At 41.1% G+C, this 22,913-nt stretch overlaps 1 protein-coding gene across 4 annotated transcripts in view; it reads right to left on the bottom strand.

The window, feature by feature from the left end:
* Positions 1-22,913, bottom strand: part of SLC6A1 (solute carrier family 6 member 1) — a 60,431-nt gene that overhangs the window by 7,905 nt on the left and 29,613 nt on the right. Inside the window, exons 2-13 of one of the 4 annotated variants that reach the window (XM_035558290.2) lie at positions 10,727-10,999; positions 10,579-10,641; positions 9,734-9,865; positions 8,322-8,422; positions 7,079-7,188; positions 6,824-6,956; positions 5,269-5,403; positions 5,049-5,152; positions 4,593-4,717; positions 2,719-2,831; positions 1,087-1,218; positions 409-511 (exon numbers count right to left, since the gene is read on the bottom strand). In XM_035558290.2, the coding sequence (XP_035414183.1) occupies positions 409-511; positions 1,087-1,218; positions 2,719-2,831; positions 4,593-4,717; positions 5,049-5,152; positions 5,269-5,403; positions 6,824-6,956; positions 7,079-7,188; positions 8,322-8,422; positions 9,734-9,743 (1,066 nt within the window). In that variant the 5' untranslated portion in view covers positions 9,744-9,865; positions 10,579-10,641; positions 10,727-10,999. Of the gene's footprint in view, positions 1-408; positions 512-1,086; positions 1,219-2,718; positions 2,832-4,592; positions 4,718-5,048; positions 5,153-5,268; positions 5,404-6,823; positions 6,957-7,078; positions 7,189-8,321; positions 8,423-9,733; positions 9,866-10,578; positions 11,000-13,746; positions 13,769-22,913 lie in introns of those variants that run through there. The other 3 variants (XM_035558287.2, XM_035558286.2, XM_035558289.2) reach the window with 3 other exon arrangements.

The raw sequence follows: 22,913 nt of genomic DNA, 5'->3' as shown, positions 1-22,913 counted from the left end.
ACCTCTTCCTGCAAGATCCTAGAGTGACAGAGTCATTTTTGGAAATGAAACATTGTGAAGTCCAAGAGACCTAAGTCATTATGTCAAGAACAGCAGTACTTAAATACCTCTGAAGATCCAGCCTTTGAAGGAGGGGGGAACAGGAACTGGGAGGAAGAGGCTGATGTCACCTATTTAGTGTTCCCACAACAATTCGAATCTCCTCAGTTCCAGGCTAATACATAGGGTGTTTTAAAGAGGCAGGAGTACCTTCCACAAGCCACCTTTGAGTTCTCAGTAGAGCTATATGCATATAAAGCAAGGCTGGTTTCAATTCCACCCTCAGATTTGCACACACAAAAGAAAAAAAAATAGCAGATGAAGTATCATTATGATAAGCAAAACTTATCAAGGAAAAAAAAAGTTTACCATAGCACCAGGATATGGAGATGCACTCAAAGAACACAAGGAACAAAAGACTCATTCCACTGGCAGAATAGTAGTCAAAAAGCTTAAACACATAGATTCCACCCTAAAATATATAAGAAGGAAGTGTTAAAATAAGTAGTAAGGACTTCAATTTCAAGACAGTTAAAATGCAAGCAACAAACTAACCGTGGTGGATAGCTTAGGAAAATATTAATATAAGTTAATTAAATGTTAACAGCTTAAAGTCTTATAACACTTGAGGTCCATACTGACAAAAAAATAGATTACTACTAGAATGAAATTAACTGCTTGGATTTCACTTTACTCCTTTTTGTTCAATAATTCAGTCATTTCCCTGAGATAGTTTGCAACATACCAGATTGCAGGAAGCAATGCAGAACCTCTCTAGTTACTGCTTCGTGGACTGTAAAAGGGATTGCAGAGCTGTGTATTTTCTTGTCACCTGAACCATTTAGCTGCCCTCGCTGCATCCACGGACTACAGAGATTATACACCTGGTAAGCTAATGTCTGCTGCCTGAAGTCTTTAGATAGCGTCAGTGACAGATCCCAGCTACTTCAGTGGTTTGCAATGATTCTGGCTGGGGTGGTGAGAGGGGGAAATAAATAAATAAAGCAGGTGTGGTACGACAGACATAAGATCTTCTGCAGAACGTACCTGAGTAATATTGGACAGCCCTATCAGATAGGAAACAATGCACACAACAGCAATGAAGATTTCCCTTCGATTGCGCAGTAACTTCGGAAATTCATCCACCAAAGCTGTTATGAATCCTTCTACAGTGCAGAACTGAAAGTAAAGTTACAAATAAAATACAATGCAATGCACTGCAACAACAGGATTACATTTAGGGGAGGAGTTTTCAATAGCAGTCATCATTGGCCTAAGGCTGCATCCATTAAATGATAAAGGAAAATTCACTTGACTATAGTGGAAGCAGTGCTTCTGAATATCCTTATTTCTGTCTAAAAAGATCTGTACAAAAAGATTTCCAGCTAGAAAAACATTCAACATTCAAAAGTATGAACTATAGCATGTGCTTAATACGATAAAGTGCTCTTTCTTGTGATGGAAGCCTGCAGTTGAAGGCTTTGACCCCAAGATCTTTCAAAAATTTACACTTCTCCTGTTATTTATTTACATATATGAAAGCCAATAGACTCAGAAAGTCTGATCAGATTAGTGCTTCAGAGTGAAGACTAAAGACACAAGATTGATTCTCAAATGTTATAAATCAAATACTTTTTGTAGCTCAGTGCAATAGCAAGATTTTTGCTGAGGATGTGGTCTTCCAAGAGGAAAGCAAGGCAATACTTCCCCCCCGCCCCCATATGTGTATATTCAAATTAGATGTTTTCATTATGATGGGTTAAATAATGAAAGTCAGAATGTATGCAGAATTGTATTCGTTTCCAACAGTGCAATCAGAATGTAACCAACGGTTACAGTTCTTATAAACTGTAGGGCATGAAATGTTTACTGATGGACAGAAAATGAAAAAGGCATGACAGCATGTAGACGTATATATATTCACGTTCATAATATTAGACTACTTTCGTCAGCTTTTACTTGCCTAGAGACAAGTTCTTTTAAAAATATTTTTGACCCAATTTCATAGTAGTTTCCCCCCAGATTAAGCAATAGGTTTTAATTTCAGGCTTGAAGATTACTGAAAAACAAAGAAATAGAAAACAAATTTGCAGCTTCTTTTCATATTTTAAGATAACATTTTTTTTTTTTTGAATATATTTTGGTTCACAGGCTGAAGTCAACTTTACAGAAAATGACGGATTTTCTCTGCTGAAAGACTGGTACACTACTAAGCTAGGAATTCTCATGTTCCTGTATGTGTTAGGAAGACTAGCACAGCCTGTGCTTACAGGCTGCGTGTACAAAACTGCATAACTGTAAGGTGCTGGTTTGACAACTACAACTGATTGCAAGAAGATTCACACATCTGTAAAATATATCCTGGTGTTTCTTATGTTCATGAACATCTCAAAGGTAATTTTAATGTTGTGAATGAATGGTTAACACTCCAAACAAAGTTTCTTTTGACTGCAGAATAATTTTTCCTGCATATTTGGCATATGATTCCAACAATTCATGAAAAAATGAAAGTGTCTTAGTAAAGTTTCTGACTATCACAGGCTCCTCAAACTCTTTCCCTCCTTAGTATCTCCTATTCTTTATCTGATTATACCAAAAAACATGCAACACTAACATCTGGCAGTGCAGCTGCAGACAACCTGTCTTTGTTATTGGTACTAATTTTTACACCAATGTTACCTGACTGTCAATTCCGAGCATAAGCAACATGGAGAAGAACAGTATTGCCCACAAGGGAGAAATTGGTAACTGTGTCACTGCTTCTGGATAAGCTAGAAATGCCAGTCCAGGACCTGGTAGGAGAAAAAGAAGAGAAAATATCAATGTGATTGATGGGATATTGGGATTATTTACTGTGGTTGATACATGGATTTTACATTTATCTGAATGACTCAGCCGTGGATGCAGTATCTGACCAGGGATTTCAGCTTAATCAGTGTTCCCTGACCAAGAAGTCAGGGCATGTGTCTTGCTTTAAAACCCAACCAACCAAAGCTAAAACAAAACAAAAAACAAACCAACCAACCAAGGAGAATACTAGATACAGTTCAGAAGTTGCTCCTGAGAGACACCTCTGTACAGCAAAGACAATGAGTGTTATCCTTGGCTAGGAATGTGTTTTCAGGCATGGTCAGCTTTCTCCCCTTCTAAAGTAGCTTTTGCTGGCTGTAATCTTCTGATTTGCACCAAGTAGTTCAGAAGAGAATTAAAGACAGCTCAGAAATGGAGAAGGCACTTTCCAGAATTTACAGTATTTCCATTTGCTACTTTATACCATGAATTTTCTTATAAAACATATTTTAAATTAGCTATGTAATTGTAAAAAGGCAAATATTTTAATTTGTGTTCCTACTAACTGCTGAGGGGGCAAAGTTGTGGAAGGAGAATATAAATTCTTATTACAAATGAAGGAGCTTCTTTTTGTTGCCACAGCGTGACTGGAAAACAACTGATGTCAGATTAAGAATGAAACTTGTAGAAACTAAATAATTACAGAAATAAAAATAAAACTAGCGTGCTTCACCTAAGGTGGGTATCTGATTTTTCAGTTTTCATTAGAAGTTAGTCTGTCTGTGTTAACTGGTTGGACATATCTAGCTTTCAAACCAGCAAAGCAAGGATCAGCATTAAACACCTTATTTTTTTTCTGTATCTATATTTTGTTGAAGATTATTTTTGGTGACTAAATTCTCTGATTTTCTAACTAGAAGAATATTTCATCAATGGGATATGTTTGCTAGTATAGTAAGACATATTTTGTCCACCAGTGTCTTCCAACCAAGCTTTCAGTTATCAGAATCCTCCCTGTGGCCAGAACTGCTAAATGAGTATCTGGTACACCAGCTGGGTTAAGGCAACCATCTGCTCTGCTCCTTTAAGCTTTTTCATCTGGAAGAAAGGCAAGGATTCTGCTGTATTTTGCAGTTCTATCTATGGACATCTTTCTGTTCTATATGAAATGACTTCCCTAATAAAGGGTCCCATAAAATTGGCTCATAGCTGTAAGTCTGAACAAGTGAGAAATGGATCTGACTCAAAGGGTTTAACCTCAAGAAATAGTAAAAGGAATTTTAAAACCTAACAGAATTTGCAAATATATGCTTCTGAAACATAATGACAATCAGTCCTCCTTTTCAGGTTGCTTTTAAGAATTTCAGTTGCAAGAGGCTCTTAATCTGATGTCACAGCTAAGGACTCTAACAGCTCACTATGCTGCCACCTCTTGTAAATGCTGTCCCTGTAAGCGGCATTCATTACTATTCATTGCATCAACCCAGTATGTGTTTCTGGCTGACCACTCTCCACACTGAAGGTTTGCGAGCACTGGGCATGCAGACAGCCTACTAAATCCGAAATGATGTTCCTGGTGATGCCTCCAGAGATTTGAAACAATGTTGTCTCTCTTGCAATCAGTAAGTACATGGAAATGATAGGGGTCTAAAGTAAGTTTTGAGGGAGGGATTTTCAACGGTTACATGAGGCAGTTGGATACGAGACACAAACAAAAGATAACTGATGTCACTGAATAACTTAGAGAAAAACAGATTGTATACCTGATGCTGCAACATCTGCAATAGGCCTCTTTGTGACATTAGCCATGAATCCAACAATGGAGAAGATGACAAAGCCAGCAAACATGCTTGTGCATGAATTTATGCAGCACACTATGATGGAGTCCCTGGAATAAAGATAAGGTGCTTTAAGCAGTAGGTAAAGTAATGCTACTAGCTCATCATTGTATTACCATTTTTCTCCAGTGGAAGCGTTTTGTGGATAAATTTCACGAGTTTGGATTTCATAGTGTGGGCTCCATTTCACACTGGACAAGTCATGTCGTCTGTCCCATTAGTGTAAACGCAGTTACACATTTCACTCCCACTTAGATATAACATTTAATATTCAGATCAGAGACTACATTTTATTTCAGTGATATAGGACCCAGAAAGAGAGAATCCAGCTCCAGCTGAGAGAGGAAAGTACCATTGTAATTTGTACAGTCATCTGCTTACCTGTAAACATTATTGTGGAAAGGGTTGTAACTTCCAAGGGCAATCAGTGAACCAAGACCCAAACCATAGGAGAAGAAAATCTGTGTGGCAGCATCCAGCCAAACCTGATTGCAGGAAATAATTTTTTAAAAATCTGTTTCTGCACTTGAGGAGCAGGTCATATGTCTGAAAGGTGAACAGTTAGTAGTGAAACTTTTGTTTACGAAGATTGGATATTTACCTCAGAGTCTGAAAGCTTACTGAAGTTGGGAGTTATATAGAATAAAATGCCTTCCTTTGCTCCAGGCAGTGTTACACCACGGAAGAACAAGATAAGCAGCATAACATAGGGATAAGTAGCAGAGAAATATACCACCTGATGTGAAGAAACAAGACATTGTAAGTGTGGAAGAAAGAATGATCTGTGCTCGTTAACACCTCAGTAAACACTTGTTCCATAAAAATACCATAGTGGCAACTAAACTGACTTGTAAAACTGAAGCATTTATCAATGGAAAAGCTTAGTGTGGATAGGGTAGTGCCTACTGCTGAATTTCCTAAACACCCTGACTACAACGCAGGTGGCTGTTGCTGACTTTCCTGAAGGTGGAATGCAGTGGATTAGGATGCTTCTGCACCAGGGGCTCATGCTTCTTTTTTGTATTCAATGAGCGGAGTGCCCAAATCACAAGGTTCATGGTTCCAATACTCCTACTCTGCTTGTAGAACAACACCAGATTATTTCTCATACTCTCACACAGCTGCTTTTATATTTTTTACATTCTATCCTTGTCAACATGATGGTATAATTGCCATACAGGGTCCCACTCTTTTGTCTTTCCAAAGACCTATAAGTCAAGACAAAGTCAGACTCCAAAGAAGCAGCCAGCTGCCTTCTTTTTGCCACCTTCTGTGCAGATAGGAGAGATGAAATGTTTTGGTCTGAGCTCAGCTAGGCCAAGTTTAACACACAGCTTGAAGTGGGTCACTGCTGCAGCTATCTTGTCAAAAGTTAACAATTTGTTCTTTCTGTGTGAAAAATCCTCGTCTCCACACCAGGCCTGAGGCCTTGTAACCCCAGCCAGTCACAGCTTCAGCTGCCAGCAGGCCTTATGGCTGTGGCAATTCACAATTCACTACCCCAAGATGTCTTCCTGCCATTTAGGGGAGAGGTTTATGTGGATGTCAAATGCTGTCATCCTTTCATTCCTGGAGAAAGGTCTCTCACAGCAGTATTACTTTCGTTAATTCACTTGTGCATTTTATTTTGCACTTGGGAACCAGCCAGACTCAAAGAAGTACAGCGTGCAAAAGCATGGCTGTGGCAACAGCCACCTCTGGCTCTCATTCAGCGTAAGGAAAGGAAGGAGAAGCTCCTGTATACAACAGGGCTTCACCACTTAACTATCTAAGTCCAACAAGAGTTCTGTAATAAAAAAATACTTGTCACTGAAGCCAAAACATTGCATCCTCACTCTATTGCTACCCAAGTGAGCTACAATATCCACCTCAGGAACAAGCAGACATATTTGTAGGGATTTTTATATATGGCAAAGCCAGGAAGTCTATAAATGAACATACCATCCAAGACTGTGGCCAGAGCCAGCTATGGAGGAGCCAACACTTTCAAAAACATGGTGCTGTGTCAATTCAAGTGGGACAGAAATGCAATAATTAACAGAAATCCCAGAAGAAAAAAAAATTGTTCAATGTGCATCTTACCTCATGAATTTTCAGAATACGAGTAAAATTGTCATTTTAAATCAAAATGTATTTACAGTACTTTTTAATCTTACCTTTCCAGTCCAGCCTACCCCCTTCCAGATACAAAAATACACCAGAATCCAGGCAATTGCCAGAGTAATTGCTAATGGCCATCGGATTTGCCCTGGTTTTTCCAATCCATCAGTCATTTGGTGCATGTTGTGTCTAGAATAAACAAGCAGAATGGTGTGTTCGACAACTGACTCAGAAAACAGTATATGAATGATAACAAGCTAATAATCCTTGCATATGCACAGAAATGATATACAGAAAAATTCTCAGCTTACTCCCAGAATTCGACTACAGCGCTTGTCATGTTGGTTGTGTTTGCTAAGGTGTAATTGGAGAAGCAGCGGTCAGTATTCCATGGGTTCTCACAGTGCTTCCAAGGAAGAGTCTATTTACAAAATAGAGAAAGAAAAACCTAAACAAACTTTTTTTTTTTTTTTTTTTTTTAAAAGTAAGCATTATCTCAGGTATCTCTCGAGTGGAGAAAGAACATACTTTGAGTTCTGCAGTCTACTGATCTCCCTGGGGTTCATGTTTGCCACCTAAGTTATTTAACTTCATATCCATTATGTTAATACACGTGAAAACATTTTCTCCTTTCTTTACCATATCAGCTCAAATGCTTTAGAGTCTGCTATGTCTTTCAGCATGTGAGAGTACTTTGAGTATGCTTCAAGAAACAAGGGCAGCAGAAAGGACCTCCTGGAGGTCCTGTTACCTCTTGTTGCGCTGGAGGTCATAAAAACATGATGGCTATTGATCAGAGTTCAATTTTTTCCTTTAGTTAGGGACATTTAGAGAAATGGACACTTAGAAAATATTAAGTTTACATTAGGTTTTCTTTCTGAAATTCTGAGAATTAAATCCTGTTTACACATGCTATGCATTACAGTAAATCTATTTTAGATACAACGGAGATATACTTTTGATGGCCAACCTTGGAAATCCTTCTCATATAAAACAAACAAAACCAAACAAACCAACCAAAAAAATAACCCAACCCTCCAAAAAAAACAAACAGGTACTCACTAGAATTTTTCTCAGGGGAATGACTGGCTGCCTGCTGACTCAAAGGCAAGGGGATACCAGTGCACTGCCGGGACTAGCAGTCCCAAGCTTGAGCACTGAGTCTTTGCAGCTGTCTGTCAGAGAAGCAAGCAGGCATGCTCATGATTGCAGACAGGTAATAAGTGAAACTAAATGGGCACAGATGAAAGATCTGTGGCTCTGAGGATTAAGGTCGGAAAATTTAAACAAATCAGTAAGGAAGGGAAGCCTGTGGCTCCAAAATAAGCTTTTATCATGTTTCTCCACTGACATTCAGTTTTCTATTCTATATTTCTCATGGAGGAGAAAAAAAAGTGTTTTTTTGTTTTGTTTTTTAATAGTTTTCCTTGAATAAAAAATGGCTTATCCTATTGACCTTTATGCATTTTGTGTTTATCGCTTGCCTTTACATTGAGATACATTTATAAGCTATTGATATCACAAACAATCCCTCTGTCCCAAACCCATACTTACAGTAGTAAAGGAATTATACAGGTAATAAATTGCCCATGAAATAATCACAATGTAGTAAATATTTAGCCAAAAGGAAAGGACTGCAGCAGCTAGTCCCACACCTGGAAATAAAAGAAAAAGGAACAAAATAAGGTAACTTTTAGTAAAGTTTGTACAGGTGTTGGTGCAAGTGCTGCAGCTCAGTAGGGCAAATGCTAAATATAGTTCAGAAACCATTTACCAAATTATCTAAAAGCAAAGTTCAAATTTTAGAAGTACAATTGTAAAAAGATCACTAATTTGTGCGATAGTTCAGTCATCCATAGATTTAGTTATAGTGACCAGTTCTTTGTGTGTTGTAGTGAGCAGTCACATCTGCTGCTGCTGAGATTTTACAGGAGGTGCTTTTTTTTTTTTTTTTTTTTTTTTTTACACTTCTAGGGAAAAGAGCTAAATCAGTTAATTCTCTGAAACAAGAGTACCACAGAAACTTCTGGCAGATGCACTCAAATTGCGTAACAGTTATAAGACCAGCTAGCTCTTTAGTGCACTAGTCAAAGTTCTTGATTCTTAGCATAAAGCTATCATGTCATGAAAGCATGGAGCTGCGAGTGGGGAGGGTCAGGCTGGTTGTCAGGAAAAGATTCTTCACTGAGGGGGTGCTCAGGCACTGACACGGGCTCCCTAGGGCAGCGGTCATGGCCCTGACCCTGCTGGAGTTCAAGGAGCATTTGGACAACGGTCTCAGACACATGGTCTGATCTTTGGGTGGTCCTATGTGGAGCCAGGAGTCAGACCCAACGATCCTTGTGGGATCATTGTCAGCTCAGGAGATCTTTAGTGCCACAGGATTTAGGAAGAGGATGGAATGCACAGTTTGTGAGGTTTGTGGGTCTGTGCAGAATCTAGACTAAAATCTTAAGGTTCTAGCAGTGAGAAATCCAAACTAGCTGGAAATCTAAGCACGGAGTGAGCTTATTTTAAGCAACTCAGTCAGAAATTGCTAAATTGAAGTGTCTGGCCTTCACATTTCAATACAGAACGATAGGATACAAACCTTTGTGACCTGGAATAGAAACAGCGTTTACCAAACACTATGAACTGAGGAACCAAGTTCCTTACCTGCTCAGACAAATAATGCTATATTTATAATGCTATTTTGAACAGTCTTTATATGTTCCTAAGAAATATAAAAGATTTTAAGTTTTAAAAATAAGTTTGTTGAGATTTTGATGCCTAACTCTTGCTATTTTTAAAGGCAAATGAATAATATCCTAGCTTGGTTCAACATTGCTAGCTACCCCTCAAAGTCGGGAGTTTCTGTAGGATATTACAGTTTAAGTAGATAATGTAAAAAATGAAGGTGTAAAGAAGTGTCCTTGCCCTGTCACTTTGTGTAACTTCTGTAACTTGAAAAAAATAGAAAAAAGTACCTTTGAACATTGGAGCAAGCTTCCACACTCCAAGGCCTCCTATAGATGTATACTGACCGAGGGAACACTCCAGCAGAAATAGTGGCACTCCAGCAAAAATCAGAGTTAGGAAATAGGGAATCAGGAATGCACCTAAAAAGAAATAATGAAAAGGTCTATTACAGTGGGGAAACAAACAAACAAAACCCACTACTGTTTCCAGTGTTTCCATCACTATTATATCTAAAAAGATATACACATTTTCCTCTGAAGTATAGCTTTCCATAAAAGCTAGAGAGAAGCACGTGTACATTTCTGAACCAGTTTCTCAAGATACGATGATAAGAGGAAAAATATGTCTCTCCATCATATAAATATTTTCTGTTTAAATAAAAAGCTAAAATACAAAGGACTGTGTATTTTGTTGCCTCCATTTATCACAGAAGCATGCAGATATCATAAAGGCTTTAAACCAGAACTGGCTGCTTTCCAGCTGAAGTCAGCCTTTGATGGTAAGCTCAGAGTCAGTGTTACAAGCCTTATGCAATCCTCTCAAAAACTCAGTCCAAAAGAGGGCTTTCCAGGGTTAGAGGGGAACGTGCTTCAATTCTGCTCTAATGCCTTATGGTCTTTTAGGAGCACCTGCCAACTGGGTGTTAGAATAAACTCGAGGGCATAGCAGACTTCAGAGCAGCCCCACACTCCGGGATGGTTCCAACCCTCACAGAACTAGATAAAAGCTATCAAATAAGAACATATATACAGATGAAAAAAGCTATTAAAGTTGTGTTTTTCCTAATAGTTTCTATGGTAAGTTCTAATATCCAAGTATAGCAGATGGTGTAAGAATGAAACAGCAAGCATACCTCCGCCATTCTTGCCACAAAGGTATGGAAATCGCCACACATTCCCTAGGCCAATGGCATAACCTACACAGGACATAAGAAAGTCAAATTTTCCTTTCCAGGTGTCTCGGTCTGGAAGATCCGTCTTCTTCTTCTGCACTTTTACTACCAAAGTTTTAGGCTTGTCATTGGTGATTGAAGCATCGACTTCTGTGGAGATTTGTCCATCTGCAACTTTCGTTCCATTTGTTGCCATGTCTCTGGGTTTGGCGGGGGAGGCTCTGGCAGCAGCCGGACGGGAGATTTCAGCAGTGGTCCACGTGGACAGCAGCTTTGCGGCTCACCCTCACCCGGCCGGGCGGCAGCCAAAGCCAGCAGCACCCACCACAGGTGCCACCGGGCTCCGAGTTGCTCAGTGCTCCTGTACAGCTTCCGGGTCAGTCTGCAAAACACAAGGCCACACAGCTCAGAGATGCTTCAGCACTACCCTGGGCAACTGAAAAGCTTAAGTGGCCCTTGCTGCCGAGGGAGCTTTGCAATGAGGTGGCCAGCCTAAAAGCTTGGGTCTGCCCCCAGCATTTTTTCTTGCTGACTCTGTAGGAAAAGAAACAGAACTGTCATAGCCCTCCAAAACAAACACCAAGCCACAGTTACTCATTTTTTCTTTCCTTATAGATCTACCATGAGTCTAGAGAAACTAATCCTAAAATGTAGGATCGTGTTGGACACAGCATATGTTTACTACACGTTACGCTTAAAACACATAACAGAGAAGAAGCAGCGATAATGAAAGCTGGAAACGAAGTTGTACATGTCCTCATAAATGAGGACCACTATGCTTAATCCTAATTCTTTGATGCCAGTAACCTTTGGAGCACTTTTGCTGTCAAGCATAGAGTAATTTAACTGATTTTTACAAAGATTCATCAACTCCATGGGGTCAAGTACATCTCTGATTCTTGAAAAGATGAGTCAGTAATAAGGTTTCTCTTTGACAGTCTAGAACATGGAACAATGAAACTATTCATTGTAATCACTCTGCATTCAACAAACTAAAGGGTAATTCCCGCAAGTGTAGAGTTTCTGTATTTATGGGAAGATGACACTATTATTATGGTTATCAAGAAATAGTACTTGCCACCAATAACAGTGAACTGAAAAAGTTACAAGTAGTATGCATTTATCTAAAACACCTTCATCTAAAATACTCCCAAAGGAATTCAAAAGAAACCAGATTAAGCAACAGGATTTAATGCTGGGTAATGATGTTAGGTTTCCTGTGTCATTATAATTAGTTGTTAATACAGTACAGATGTTTCACTAAGCTTAAATTGTAAGTGCTTTAGGACAACAGACTGCAATAATCACTCCTCAGTTTGTTTCCTAATTCTTGCACCATTTCAATACCATTACTGCTTTTATACAAATTTTCAAAAGTCTAAGTAAACAAAGGAAATAACAAGGAAGAGAACATGCATTATGAAAAACAACCTAGGATATTTCAGTCAACTCAGAAGCATGTGTAACTCCTGCAGACTTCCACAGCTTTATTTCAAGGGGGGAAAAAAACACCATGAGCTAGTGTCTGTTGCATGTCAACTGTATGCCCATTCATGATAGATTTATTGGCTACTCCTCCTTTATTAGCTTCTTTTACCATTTGCCAGTCACTAATCAAACCAAACACTGGAAAAATTGAAATATTTTCCAGTGTGAAGCTACGTGTTATAGTAACGTTGACTACATTGGCCATGAGCTCATGCAAAGATCAACAATAATTTTAGTTATAGATGTATGTAAAGGTAGATCAAGATTTTTAGTCCTTCACTTCCAATAGTAAATTATGCCAAAAAGAATCATAAATCACATAAAGACTCTTTTATAGAAAGTGCTTTTCTTCAACATAGGGTTCATTTGAATGAACATAGAAAATTAAATGAACATAGAGCTCATAGAAATGAACACAGATCTCATTTCAGGTTGCTACATTATTAAAATGCTTTCTTTGTCCTCCACAAACTCAGGGACATATCAAACAATTAAAAAAAAATACTGTTGGAAGCTGAGGAATAGAAGAATCAGCTGTAGGATTTTTGGGAAAAGGACAGAAACAAGGATCACGCTTTTAACACTCCTTTCTGTTCCACTTCAAGACTGGACTCAGATGGAAATTCACAGTCTGTGTACTTTCATGTCCTCAAGTCCTCCTGAATGCACACATCTTCCCTTCATAAAACCATGGACTTAGCTTTCCGCATTCCAATGCAAGCCTGGCCCATTTTGTATACCAATAAATGCTATTTCTTTTTATAATTTAGGTTCTGCTTAATAACTACTCCTTGGGAAATATGTACCTGTTTAGGACAAATCATGAGAACTCCTAAAAGTGAACTGAGACTCCATGTGATTTGAGAACAGGTTTCATCTTGATTTTTCCCCATCCTGTACAACACTCACCTTGATGCTTCTATTGGGGACAGCATCCTCTGACCTTTCATCTCCAGCTTTCTACATCAATTAGATGAAAGTATTGACTGCTGTTTTGGGGCTTGGGAAAACTTCCTTCTTGTGAGACATGGCACTGTGCCCCTATCATAGATAATGAAGTAGAAGCAGCTCCTACTTAGCACTGTCATTTTTTTTTGGGGGGGGGGAGGACACGACACGACATGACACTAGCCACGCCTCTGCCCCTCATACACCCCAGTTCCCTCAGGCTGGCCAATGCTTTCCTCAGCCTGGCCAATGCTTTTAAAGAGAAGGACATCACAACTACATCAAAAAGTGCTGAAACATTCAGAGCAGTAACTGCAATTACTGTTGCATCCACCTCAAAAAGCACAGCACAATATAGTTCTCCAGTGTGTCATTAACCAAATCCAGAACCGCAGCCTTCAGAAGACTATGCTAACAGGTTTTGTGTTTGATTCCTGCTACTTCCCAAACTGGAATAAATCTTTTGCTTCTTAGAAGTTTGAGCATTTCAGGTAGTCATTCAGACTACCTAAACACACTAATGCTTGCCCAAGGTAATAGGGATCATCTTGTGGGCAAAACTGGGCTCCTCTTCTGAGGCTGGATTGAGACCCCATTGAAACTTTGACCTCCTCGCCCACACGTCTCGAAGTCCGAGGTGCAGACAGCTCCAGGAGAGCAGTAACACATGTGCAGTTTGCCAGCACCACCTACCGATGAAGATACAGAACTGAGAGTGTTGCTTTTGGCCAAGGGAGGCCGTGCAAGGCAAGGATCATCAGGGCGTTCTAGCGCTTCCACCAAATCCCGTACTAGAGGAGAGATTTTTTTTATTATTTATTTTGGCATTTACATTTGGGTTGAACATCTGCCAGAGATTCCAAGTAATGAGAAAGGCTGTGCACTGATGATGGGTAGAAAAAGCCATCCAAACCAAAAGCCAACAAATAAACCAACATTATATGTATACGGGTGATAATAAGGGAGAAACTCATCCTCAGAACGGGCACTCCAGGAAGTCTCCGAACCAGACAGCCGATCGCTCCCTCGTACCGACAAATGGGCTCTGCAGGTGAGTGCTGGGCTGCCCTTGCTCTTCCAGCCCCATCAGGCTCCAGGGAGCTCTGGGTATGCATTCAATGCTCTGCTGAATAAAGGGAGTAACTTGGTCCAGTGTAAGAGTCCGTGACAAAGACAATTGAGAGGGTTAGTTAGAAAATCTTCAGGAGTAAAGCAAAGAAACTGGGAGTTCGAGAGTCCTGGAAGAAGGTGCCCAGATCCATTTCAATGCTACTGTAATGCTGAATGTGGGGCTGAAACTTCACCAGGCAGCCAAGAAAGTGTGCATGTGTGCGTAGAGGGTGAGGGGGCTTTGGCAGACAGCCTGGTGTTTTAATATTAGAAGAGATTGGAGGCTTTGGTTTAAACAATCACTTCCTCACAGAGCACAGCTTTGGGCAAGCTCCCCATTACACACACTACAAGCATTCAGCAGAGGAGGCTCATTTTCCGGGGGTGGAGGTGGAGACAGGCCAATTCGCCTCTGTCCTGCCCTACCATTGCTGATGCCAGTATCCCATTTGGAGATCATGCTGGAGACTTTAATGCCAGTGGTGTCAGGGCACGGACATTTTTCCTTATATGGTGATACAACAAACCAGAATCAGACAATGGAAAATTGATTTCATTCCATAGGCTTGAAAGTATGGTTTTCCCCATGTTACGAAAAACATTTTTTCCCCAAGCTTAAGAAATTGTAATAACAAACAACGACAGTAGGAGTAGCCCTAGCCTCCAACCAACCCCCTTTGTACACTGTATTACTTTACAAACCAGGACTTACATACAACAACCCAGAACAAGAGTAAGCACTATGGCAGTAAGGATACTTGGTACACACCCTCTCATCTGATTAGACAATATTTCACATCACTGGGATTTAAATTCAAAATTAGTTTGACACAGAATAGGACAGATATTTACGTAAGCTCTGTGGGTTGGCTTGGGCAAAAGGAAGACAAATTATAGTTGGCAGCCAGCAGAGCAGGTAGGACATTTGCAATGCGATGTTTCGCCTGGTGGGAAGAAGATGGAGAGGTCATTTATATCAGTCTTTGCTCCCGCAGTTGCTTCATGCCAACGCTGAGTGCGCTAGGAAGGGCAGGGTAGCTTCCCACTGCATTCCCCAGTGCACAATAGAGCTTCCTTGACTTCAGTTACTAGGGTTGCTCAACCAAGAGGAGAAAGCCCTCTGAAACAGGGTGGGTTTTGGATACCATCTGGTTGTCCTGCATCACCACCACGTTAGAGAAGAATGACTTGAGAGAGCCAAGCACACATAGCAGCCAAGGTAACAAGCATAGCCAGGGAAACCGGGACAAAGAGGGTGCCACAATTAATAAAAGCATTTCTCTCTCTCCTGGCCTGCATAACATTGGATTTGAAAAGTTTAGAACTGGTTGCATAAAATAAAAGTGCACAGCAATATTACTATCATCTTTCACCAGTGATATCAAAAGGCTAAAAAAGATCAGTGCAGAATCGCACACAGCCAGCTGGAAACCCTGGCCCCCTGAACTGATAAACCTCTGTTGTGTTCAGAGCTCACCGCCCCTCTGCTGCAATCCATCGTGTGCCTCCTTCCCTGGAGAGCAGCAGCTCTGAGGGCTCCACACAAGGCAAGCCTAGGGCAGCTCCAATCCATAAATTCTGAAGAAATGCTGTTATATAAAATGCCACATTGTCTTCATGAAACACTGAAGGTATTATTGCTCTAACCTCAGCGGGACTCCCATTGAGCCCAATGCAGCCAGGAGTTATTGGCACTCACATTTGTTTGTATTTAGCAATCAAGTCAAGAGAACACTATACATACGCCAAGTCTCATCGCAAAACATATACCCCATGTCAGCAACGTCCTGGTGCACGTGAAATTAGAATGAAATATAGGAAGTATAAAGAGGAGTACTGAGCTCACTGGATGTCCGTTCTGAGATGTCCACAAGGAGAGCTTTGTTCTACTGTTCTTTCACAGGAGGGACACTGTTTGGAAGCACATAGTGCACACCAGGCTATACACCACACGTGCTGTTGTACCACATACACACAGCAAAAACCACAATGCATTGAAGAACACTCCCACTAACTTCTAGCGGTACTATAGATCTCTCTTAGAAATCTGTCCCTTTGAACTGGAACCTCTACAACATGTAGGAAGTGTGAGCTGTATGTAGATAACCTATGCATCTCCCTACTCTTTCTTAACTATTTATATAGTTTATATTTGCTTTGTTGAGGTATTTCAGAAAGCTATGCACATTTAAATATGAAATGGAGATCCATGAAAGCTGCCACATCTGCAGGTGGTGTAAACTGTTGTATCACCGTCCAGCTGAGAGAAGGCAAGCTGTGTGCTGGAGAATCTTCAGAAGGTATACAGAAGCATAAAAGATGCACAAAAAAATGACTTACTGCACCAAAACATTTTATGAACAATACGGTTTGGCTGGGGAAAGAAATGTATGAAGATTTGGTTAAATAGAAAATCATGAAACGAGCTGAGTAAGGAGTACTTACGGTGCATTTAGGAGGCATACAAGCACGTCCTGTGCATCAGACTCTCTCTTCCACCCCCCCCGCCAGTCACCTCTGCTTCAAGAAAGTTACCCAAAAGTGCTGCTTGGGCTGGAGGTTTGTCTGGTTTTTAAACCCAGTACCACAACTTAAACAAATATTGTCACATCACCTGCCTATGTACCAAGTATAGTCATCCCAGCAACAAGAGGCAGGGCTGGCTAAAAAAAAAAAAAAAAAAAAAAACAGCTTTTGAAGATAGAAACGGAGCTCTGAACAAATTGATAGGAATGAAGCTAAAGCAATATGTTTGAAGAAAGTAGCTCTGAACTCTTTTAAACTGCTAAAGATTGGTCCAGCTTGCATCTTGCAGCGGGATTTAACATGGGGAGAGGAAAGGTGGAAGCAGCAATAGATTCTTTCCCTTGACCGTTTGTCAACACAGGTACTTACAGACAAAGATTTTGCCCCTACTGAAAAAACGCATACATCTAATCCCTCCAGCTCTAAGACATGACATGGAGACTCATCTACTTGCTCCCAGTTCTAGCTACCCTTAACAGAATAACTTTCCTGTCTTTCTGGATCCCTGGCAAAGCCTGCAAGTGAAGGAGAGCAATGAAAGCTTCCTAATTATGTTTTCTTGCCTGTTCTCCAGGTGTGCTGGCACTTATCTGTCTCTCAAGGGACACAGACGTCCGCACAAGAATGCAAAGCAACGATAAGGGATGGCACATATATCTGTGACTTGAAGACAGCCACACCACCAGGAAGAAGTAAAACCAGCAAGTTTTCAATTTTTTGATCTTCCCATGCAAGAATAGCTCAGACCTTCAAAAGGAAAGATGAAAAACAAAAGCTAAACAACATCACCAGCACTGCTTGCATTTCTGTGGCATACAGAGCTCCCTGCTGAGATGATCTGTGTAATTTTGAGCCCAAACCGTGAGCATTTATTCTCCTAGTCCAACTTCAGTTCAGCACTGAGTCTTACTCCATCTTCAGAGTGCACAGAGCTCTCCTGGTGTGAAATTCTCCCTTAATGTAACACATACTGAGCTCTAATGTGCAGAAGCAGCCTGTATGCCATTTTGCTACCAGGACATATCATGGTCGGATCCTAAAATAAGCACATAGCCCTTAACCCGCCACAAATGTGCTTCATATTTCTCGCTTGTTCCTCCCTTCAGAAAGAAATGCAGAATAACGAGAAGTGATGGCCTTGCAAGCCCAAAGCAAGGGTCTTTTTGTTGGGGGGGGGGGGGGGGGGGGGGGGAGGTGGGGATTTCTGTTGTTGTTATCACCAGAGTAAAGATAAAGAAAAACATTCTTATACTACAAGTGCAAAACTATCCTGAGACCCTTGGGAGCCTGCTTAACAAATGGCAGTGTTTCCTTATAAGCCTGTAGCGATCCTGCAGGTATCTTCCCACTAAGACCCTGCGCAGTGTTACTTTAAAACAGACAACTGATCCTGGAGGGAGGTGCAAGGAGACATAAGCTTTTCTCATCATCACGGAATGATACCAAAACTAAGCAACTGCTGATCAGTCTCTTACAAAGCTCTTGTGCTGACTAACATTACTTCTCTGTCAATCCCACTGCTTTTAGCACGGCTGTGGGTAGTTAAATATTTGGGCGTGCTATTGCTCAGCTCACAGTAGCACTATCTGCCCTTGCTTCTCAGTAGTAAGCCAAAGGCCAGGCTTTGAACAGATTTTTAGCATTTACAAACAGAACCAAGTGACCCTCACAATCTGGGGTACGTACTTGGTTAGACACTTTCTGTGATCCCTACCTTACTGAAGGTGGCATTTTCTCTGTTTCCTTTGTCGTGTTTCTTTGCAATAATTTCATTATCACAGTCTCTTATCTTCTTCTAGGCTGACTACCATAACAAAGTACAACCACCATCTACCACAACCACACCTCCACTTCCAGCTTCTCCACAGTTCCAACTTTAAAAAGATCTATCTGATCTTTTGTAGAGCAGGGTAATAATCTTACTACTGTATAACAGTGGTTTTGTGCATTATTTTCACATCAGTATCGTTTTTTGCCCTAATTAATATTTAGGAAGCTTTGTGCAAACACAAGGCCTTCCCTCGAAGCCCATGCTGGCTTTCAGTGCAGAAAACATAACTGCTAGGGAACATGGAGCAGCTCGAAAAGGGGCAGGAGTGGTATCACCCTGGTTGATGCTCGGAAGATGGCTTCCAGCATCCGCATACACACACCCAAGAAAACAAAACAACCCCATATATCGGGTCCCTCTTGGTCACAGAAGCAAACCACACACAGGTCCACTGGGACAGTGAGTTTACTGTCCTGCTCCAAACCACAGAGATCAAACACAGACACACAGCAACCGCCCATCACAGGACCAGCTCCCTTTGCTCCCCTCTTTTTTCTGCCCTCCTTTTGGGCTGGGCAGAGCTGAGCCTGCCTGGGAGCCCCGAGCCCAGGGCTGCGTGGGGACCTGGGCACGCAGCAGCGCAAGCCGCCAGGACGGGGAAAAGCAGCAGCAAGCGCACCAGGAAGGTAAAGTCACTTGCCCAAGCAATAGGCTGGAGCAGAATTTACAGCAGCCTTTCTCCGAGCGCCAGCACAACCCCCTAGCCTTCAATAACAGCATCGTTGCACTTTTCTAACAGCCTCTTCTTTTTTCCATCATACACAAAGGATTGTGTGTGAAAGGATTGTGTGACTGCCTGCCTTGTAAAGGCAAATAGAAACACATAAAGGCTCCAGAAAAGCATTGCAGCTTGCCTCTACAAAAAAAAATAAATAAAATAAAATCTCAGTGTAATTAACTGGAGGTAGCATTTGTTATTTCACTTTTACCAACCTGGTAAATCCTAAATTGTTCTTCTTCCCAAAGAAGAGAATATACTGATCTGCTGTAGCCCCACCTGCTGACAGGTAGCCTTCCACTTCCAAATCTCCTTCACCGTTTGCGATGTAAACGAAGGGTTTCATTCACACAACCGACAAGAGCCACAAAGGCGACAACCACGTCACCTTCAACTCTGAAAGAGTAGCTACAGGCGTGCAGCGGCTACACCCCGCAGGCAGGAAGGCATCGCAGGTGGCAGCCAGGCCTTGGTGCCTTCTCCCCACGCTGCCAGGCAGCCCCAGGGCCAGGCCTGAAGGGAGAAGGGGAGCAGCAGCCTGGAGCCCCCCAAGCAGCCACCCCAGGGGAGCTGGATGAGGTCTGGGGGCTGCCAGGCAGGTGGATGGGGGGAAGACGGGTGGATGCAGCAGTCGTGCAGGGCTGCTGGAAGGGCAGCACGGCATGAGTTGGACCAGAGCAGGGCAGCACCCCCTTGGTGAGGCCACGAGCTGTTCAAGCGACTCCTTTAGAAGTGGCTGGGCAGCTGTCGTCTGCCTAGGCTGGGGGACCCGGGTGAGAAGAGGTAACTGCATGGGGCTGGTCTGCCATGACGGTGCCTCGGGGCTCAGGCCAAGTCTGCCCCGGGCAGTCCTTGGGTTACAAATATTGTTAGAAGCCTACAAAAACTGGCACGCTGCCTATTTCTCTGGCAACTGCTACATGCCCAAAGACATACATATTTCTTTTAATGAAAACACAATACTAAACACTTTGCCTTCCTTCTGTATGTGCTGAACAAGACCCTTGGGATGGAGGCTTGTTTGATGTCTGCAAACACATCCCATCTGTCACTATGTTAATTTTTTTCTTTGAAGCATTATTGTTTTGGGCAAGAATAGTCACAAACGTTGATCTACATGCCAGAGCACATCAGAAAGAGCATCATTCAACCATGAAGCTTCCCATATGTAATACATGCACAGACTATCGATCACCACCCTGATATTGATTACTCAAGCCCACTGCTGAAGGGGGGAGTTGCAGCAAAGGCGATGGGATTGCAAGCTGCATGCCCTGACCGAGCTTGCAAAACCCAAAGGGACAGGATCTGGTACAAACATCCAGAATTTGCCTAAGTGCACACTGTCCCTAAGCCTATAAAAAGTTTTCCATGTAATTCCCATTGCCAAATCAGAACAAATTTAGAGAGATACCATCTTAAACTGGACATCTACTCCAAAGGCTACTGTTAATGAGTGGAAAGACATTTCTTCACAAATAAACAGTGTTTGTTCTTATTTGTCTATGATTCTTTTTAGGCGCCTGAAAAAAAGAGTTTCATTTTTGTTTCACTATGAAACCAAAAGGACTAGAAAAAACAAAGATAAGCCACAAAATTTCAAAAGCTGATGCTTAATGAAGTGTCAGACTTTATGCAAGTAAAAAAAAAAAACACATTGCGTTTTTGTCCTAGATGCTTCCCTTGGTTTGTTTTCTTCTTCTTCCACCTCCAGTTTCTAAATGTTGGGACATCTGGGTTTGTTTTCAATCTGAAAATAGTGCCTAAAAGCCTCATGCCCAAGTTCTTCACAGGATGACATCTTGGCACATCTAAGATCAGATTTTCTCCATGCGACTGGGCAAGTCACTTCAGATGCATCCAGAGTGGTACATTGTCTAAAACTTAGAGAGAGCCACCCAGAAGACAGGATCCACAGAGCTCCATGCATCAGGTTCAGGGTAGAAATACATTTTGACAAACAAAGGTAACAGTCTGCATTTTTAAATCTGTAGATGCCATCCTCGTGCAAGCCAAGCTTCCTGTAATTTGCATCACTTCATTGCAATTCCTATTTTTTCCCCCCAAAAAACCACAAAAACTCTTATCCAATTTTAGCAGCCACACTCAACATAGGACTGAACTTCCCCAAGCCTGGTGGAGAGGAGGCAGCTATGGCAGATGCTCTTATTTCCTAGTTTACGAGCCTATTGACTGACAAAAGCAGCTGCCAGCACTGCTAATTCAAAGTGATTCTAATTTTGGTGCTGCCTTTAGATTTTAGATCATGGCTTATTTTAAATAGCCCTATTTTCATCCTAAAATAAATAAAAAAATTTACATTTGATTCTTACATGTAGTTGTACTGCAAACCACGCCAAAAAAAAAAAAGGTTGCAGGCACATGCACTTGTTAATGCAGTTAAGCCTCTTTCAGAAAAAAAAAAAAAGAAAAACAAAAACAAAAAACTAGAGGAAACATCCTTTTTGGAGGATAGGAGGTGGGAAGTGATAGAATGAAAAGACCTAAATCTAAGGTTAGCCTTTTCAAATGCAGCTCCAAGCTGAAGCCACACTTTCTTTCCGTTCTTTTTTCTTTGATCTCCAAACTTCAATTCAAACCTTTAATTTTAAATGGGATTTCATTCTGAACTCAAAGCTATTTAAATGGAAACAAGAAATTCTCCACTCTCCCCTCCTGCCAAATCATGAATTTGAGGCTGCAATACTAAGGTGCCTGGTAAATCCATAAAACTTTCTGGCTTGAAGCGATAAGGACAATCAGGAAGCTCACTGAAGGTAGGAGATAAATGGAACAATTTGCTTTCATTTCACTTAAACTTTCTTTTTTTTTTTTTTTTTTTTTAAGATAAACTTGAGAACCTGCAAGCAAAAACCTGTTGTTGCTAACTGATGACTCAATGGAGTTATAACAGCAACAGGACAAGGTTTCACTCCCGTCTGAAGTGATTTTAAGCTTACTTTGTAAGCCTGTCTCAAGACAAACAGTGTGTCAGACTCTACTCTAAAAAACTGGCTGAACAAAACACAAACACATTTTGTGTTCTTCGCATCTACACGCCTAAATCCTAGTTCCCTTAATAACAGTAGGGCAGCATCTCAGGCTCAACTTTCTGTAGCTAAATATCCCTTAAGATAAAAAAACCTTCTCTTATATTCTCCATACGCTCATGGTTGCAGGTCTTCTACGCAAGATACCGGGGGATCGTATTTGGACTTGGCCAGGTACCACTGTTCTGACTAAGGTGATAATCCTAGCCAGCTTTTAGCACAGGATTATTTTGAAAATGTTTCCAGTAGGGACTACGTGTATACTATAACCCAATCACTGTAAACTTAGGTTTTACCTGTTTCTAGCTTTCTAACTGCTAAGAAGCTTCAGAGCTTTGCTGTTTTGGTCAGCAGAAACAAATTTAGCAGTCTCCTTGGACATCCCCTGTGCACTCACTAATCTCTCTTCTTGTTTTCTAGGGCAGAGTTGGGACTACTAAGAACGGCTAGCTGTTACACAGCCGGTCAGCTGAAATAGAAGACCAGATACCCATTTTACTTACTGCAGTATAAACATAGGTCGTGTTCTACCTCATGAAAGAATTGATTCTTAAATAAATTAAGAAAAAAAGATTTATTTACAAAATTTATTAAACTTACCATGATATATCCACATAACAACACT

This window comes from Cygnus atratus, chromosome 10 (assembly GCF_013377495.2).
Source record: "Cygnus atratus isolate AKBS03 ecotype Queensland, Australia chromosome 10, CAtr_DNAZoo_HiC_assembly, whole genome shotgun sequence".
NCBI lineage: Eukaryota > Metazoa > Chordata > Aves > Anseriformes > Anatidae > Cygnus > Cygnus atratus.
Note: the sequence above shows the minus strand (reverse complement) of the source record. Positions and strands in the feature narration are given on the sequence as shown.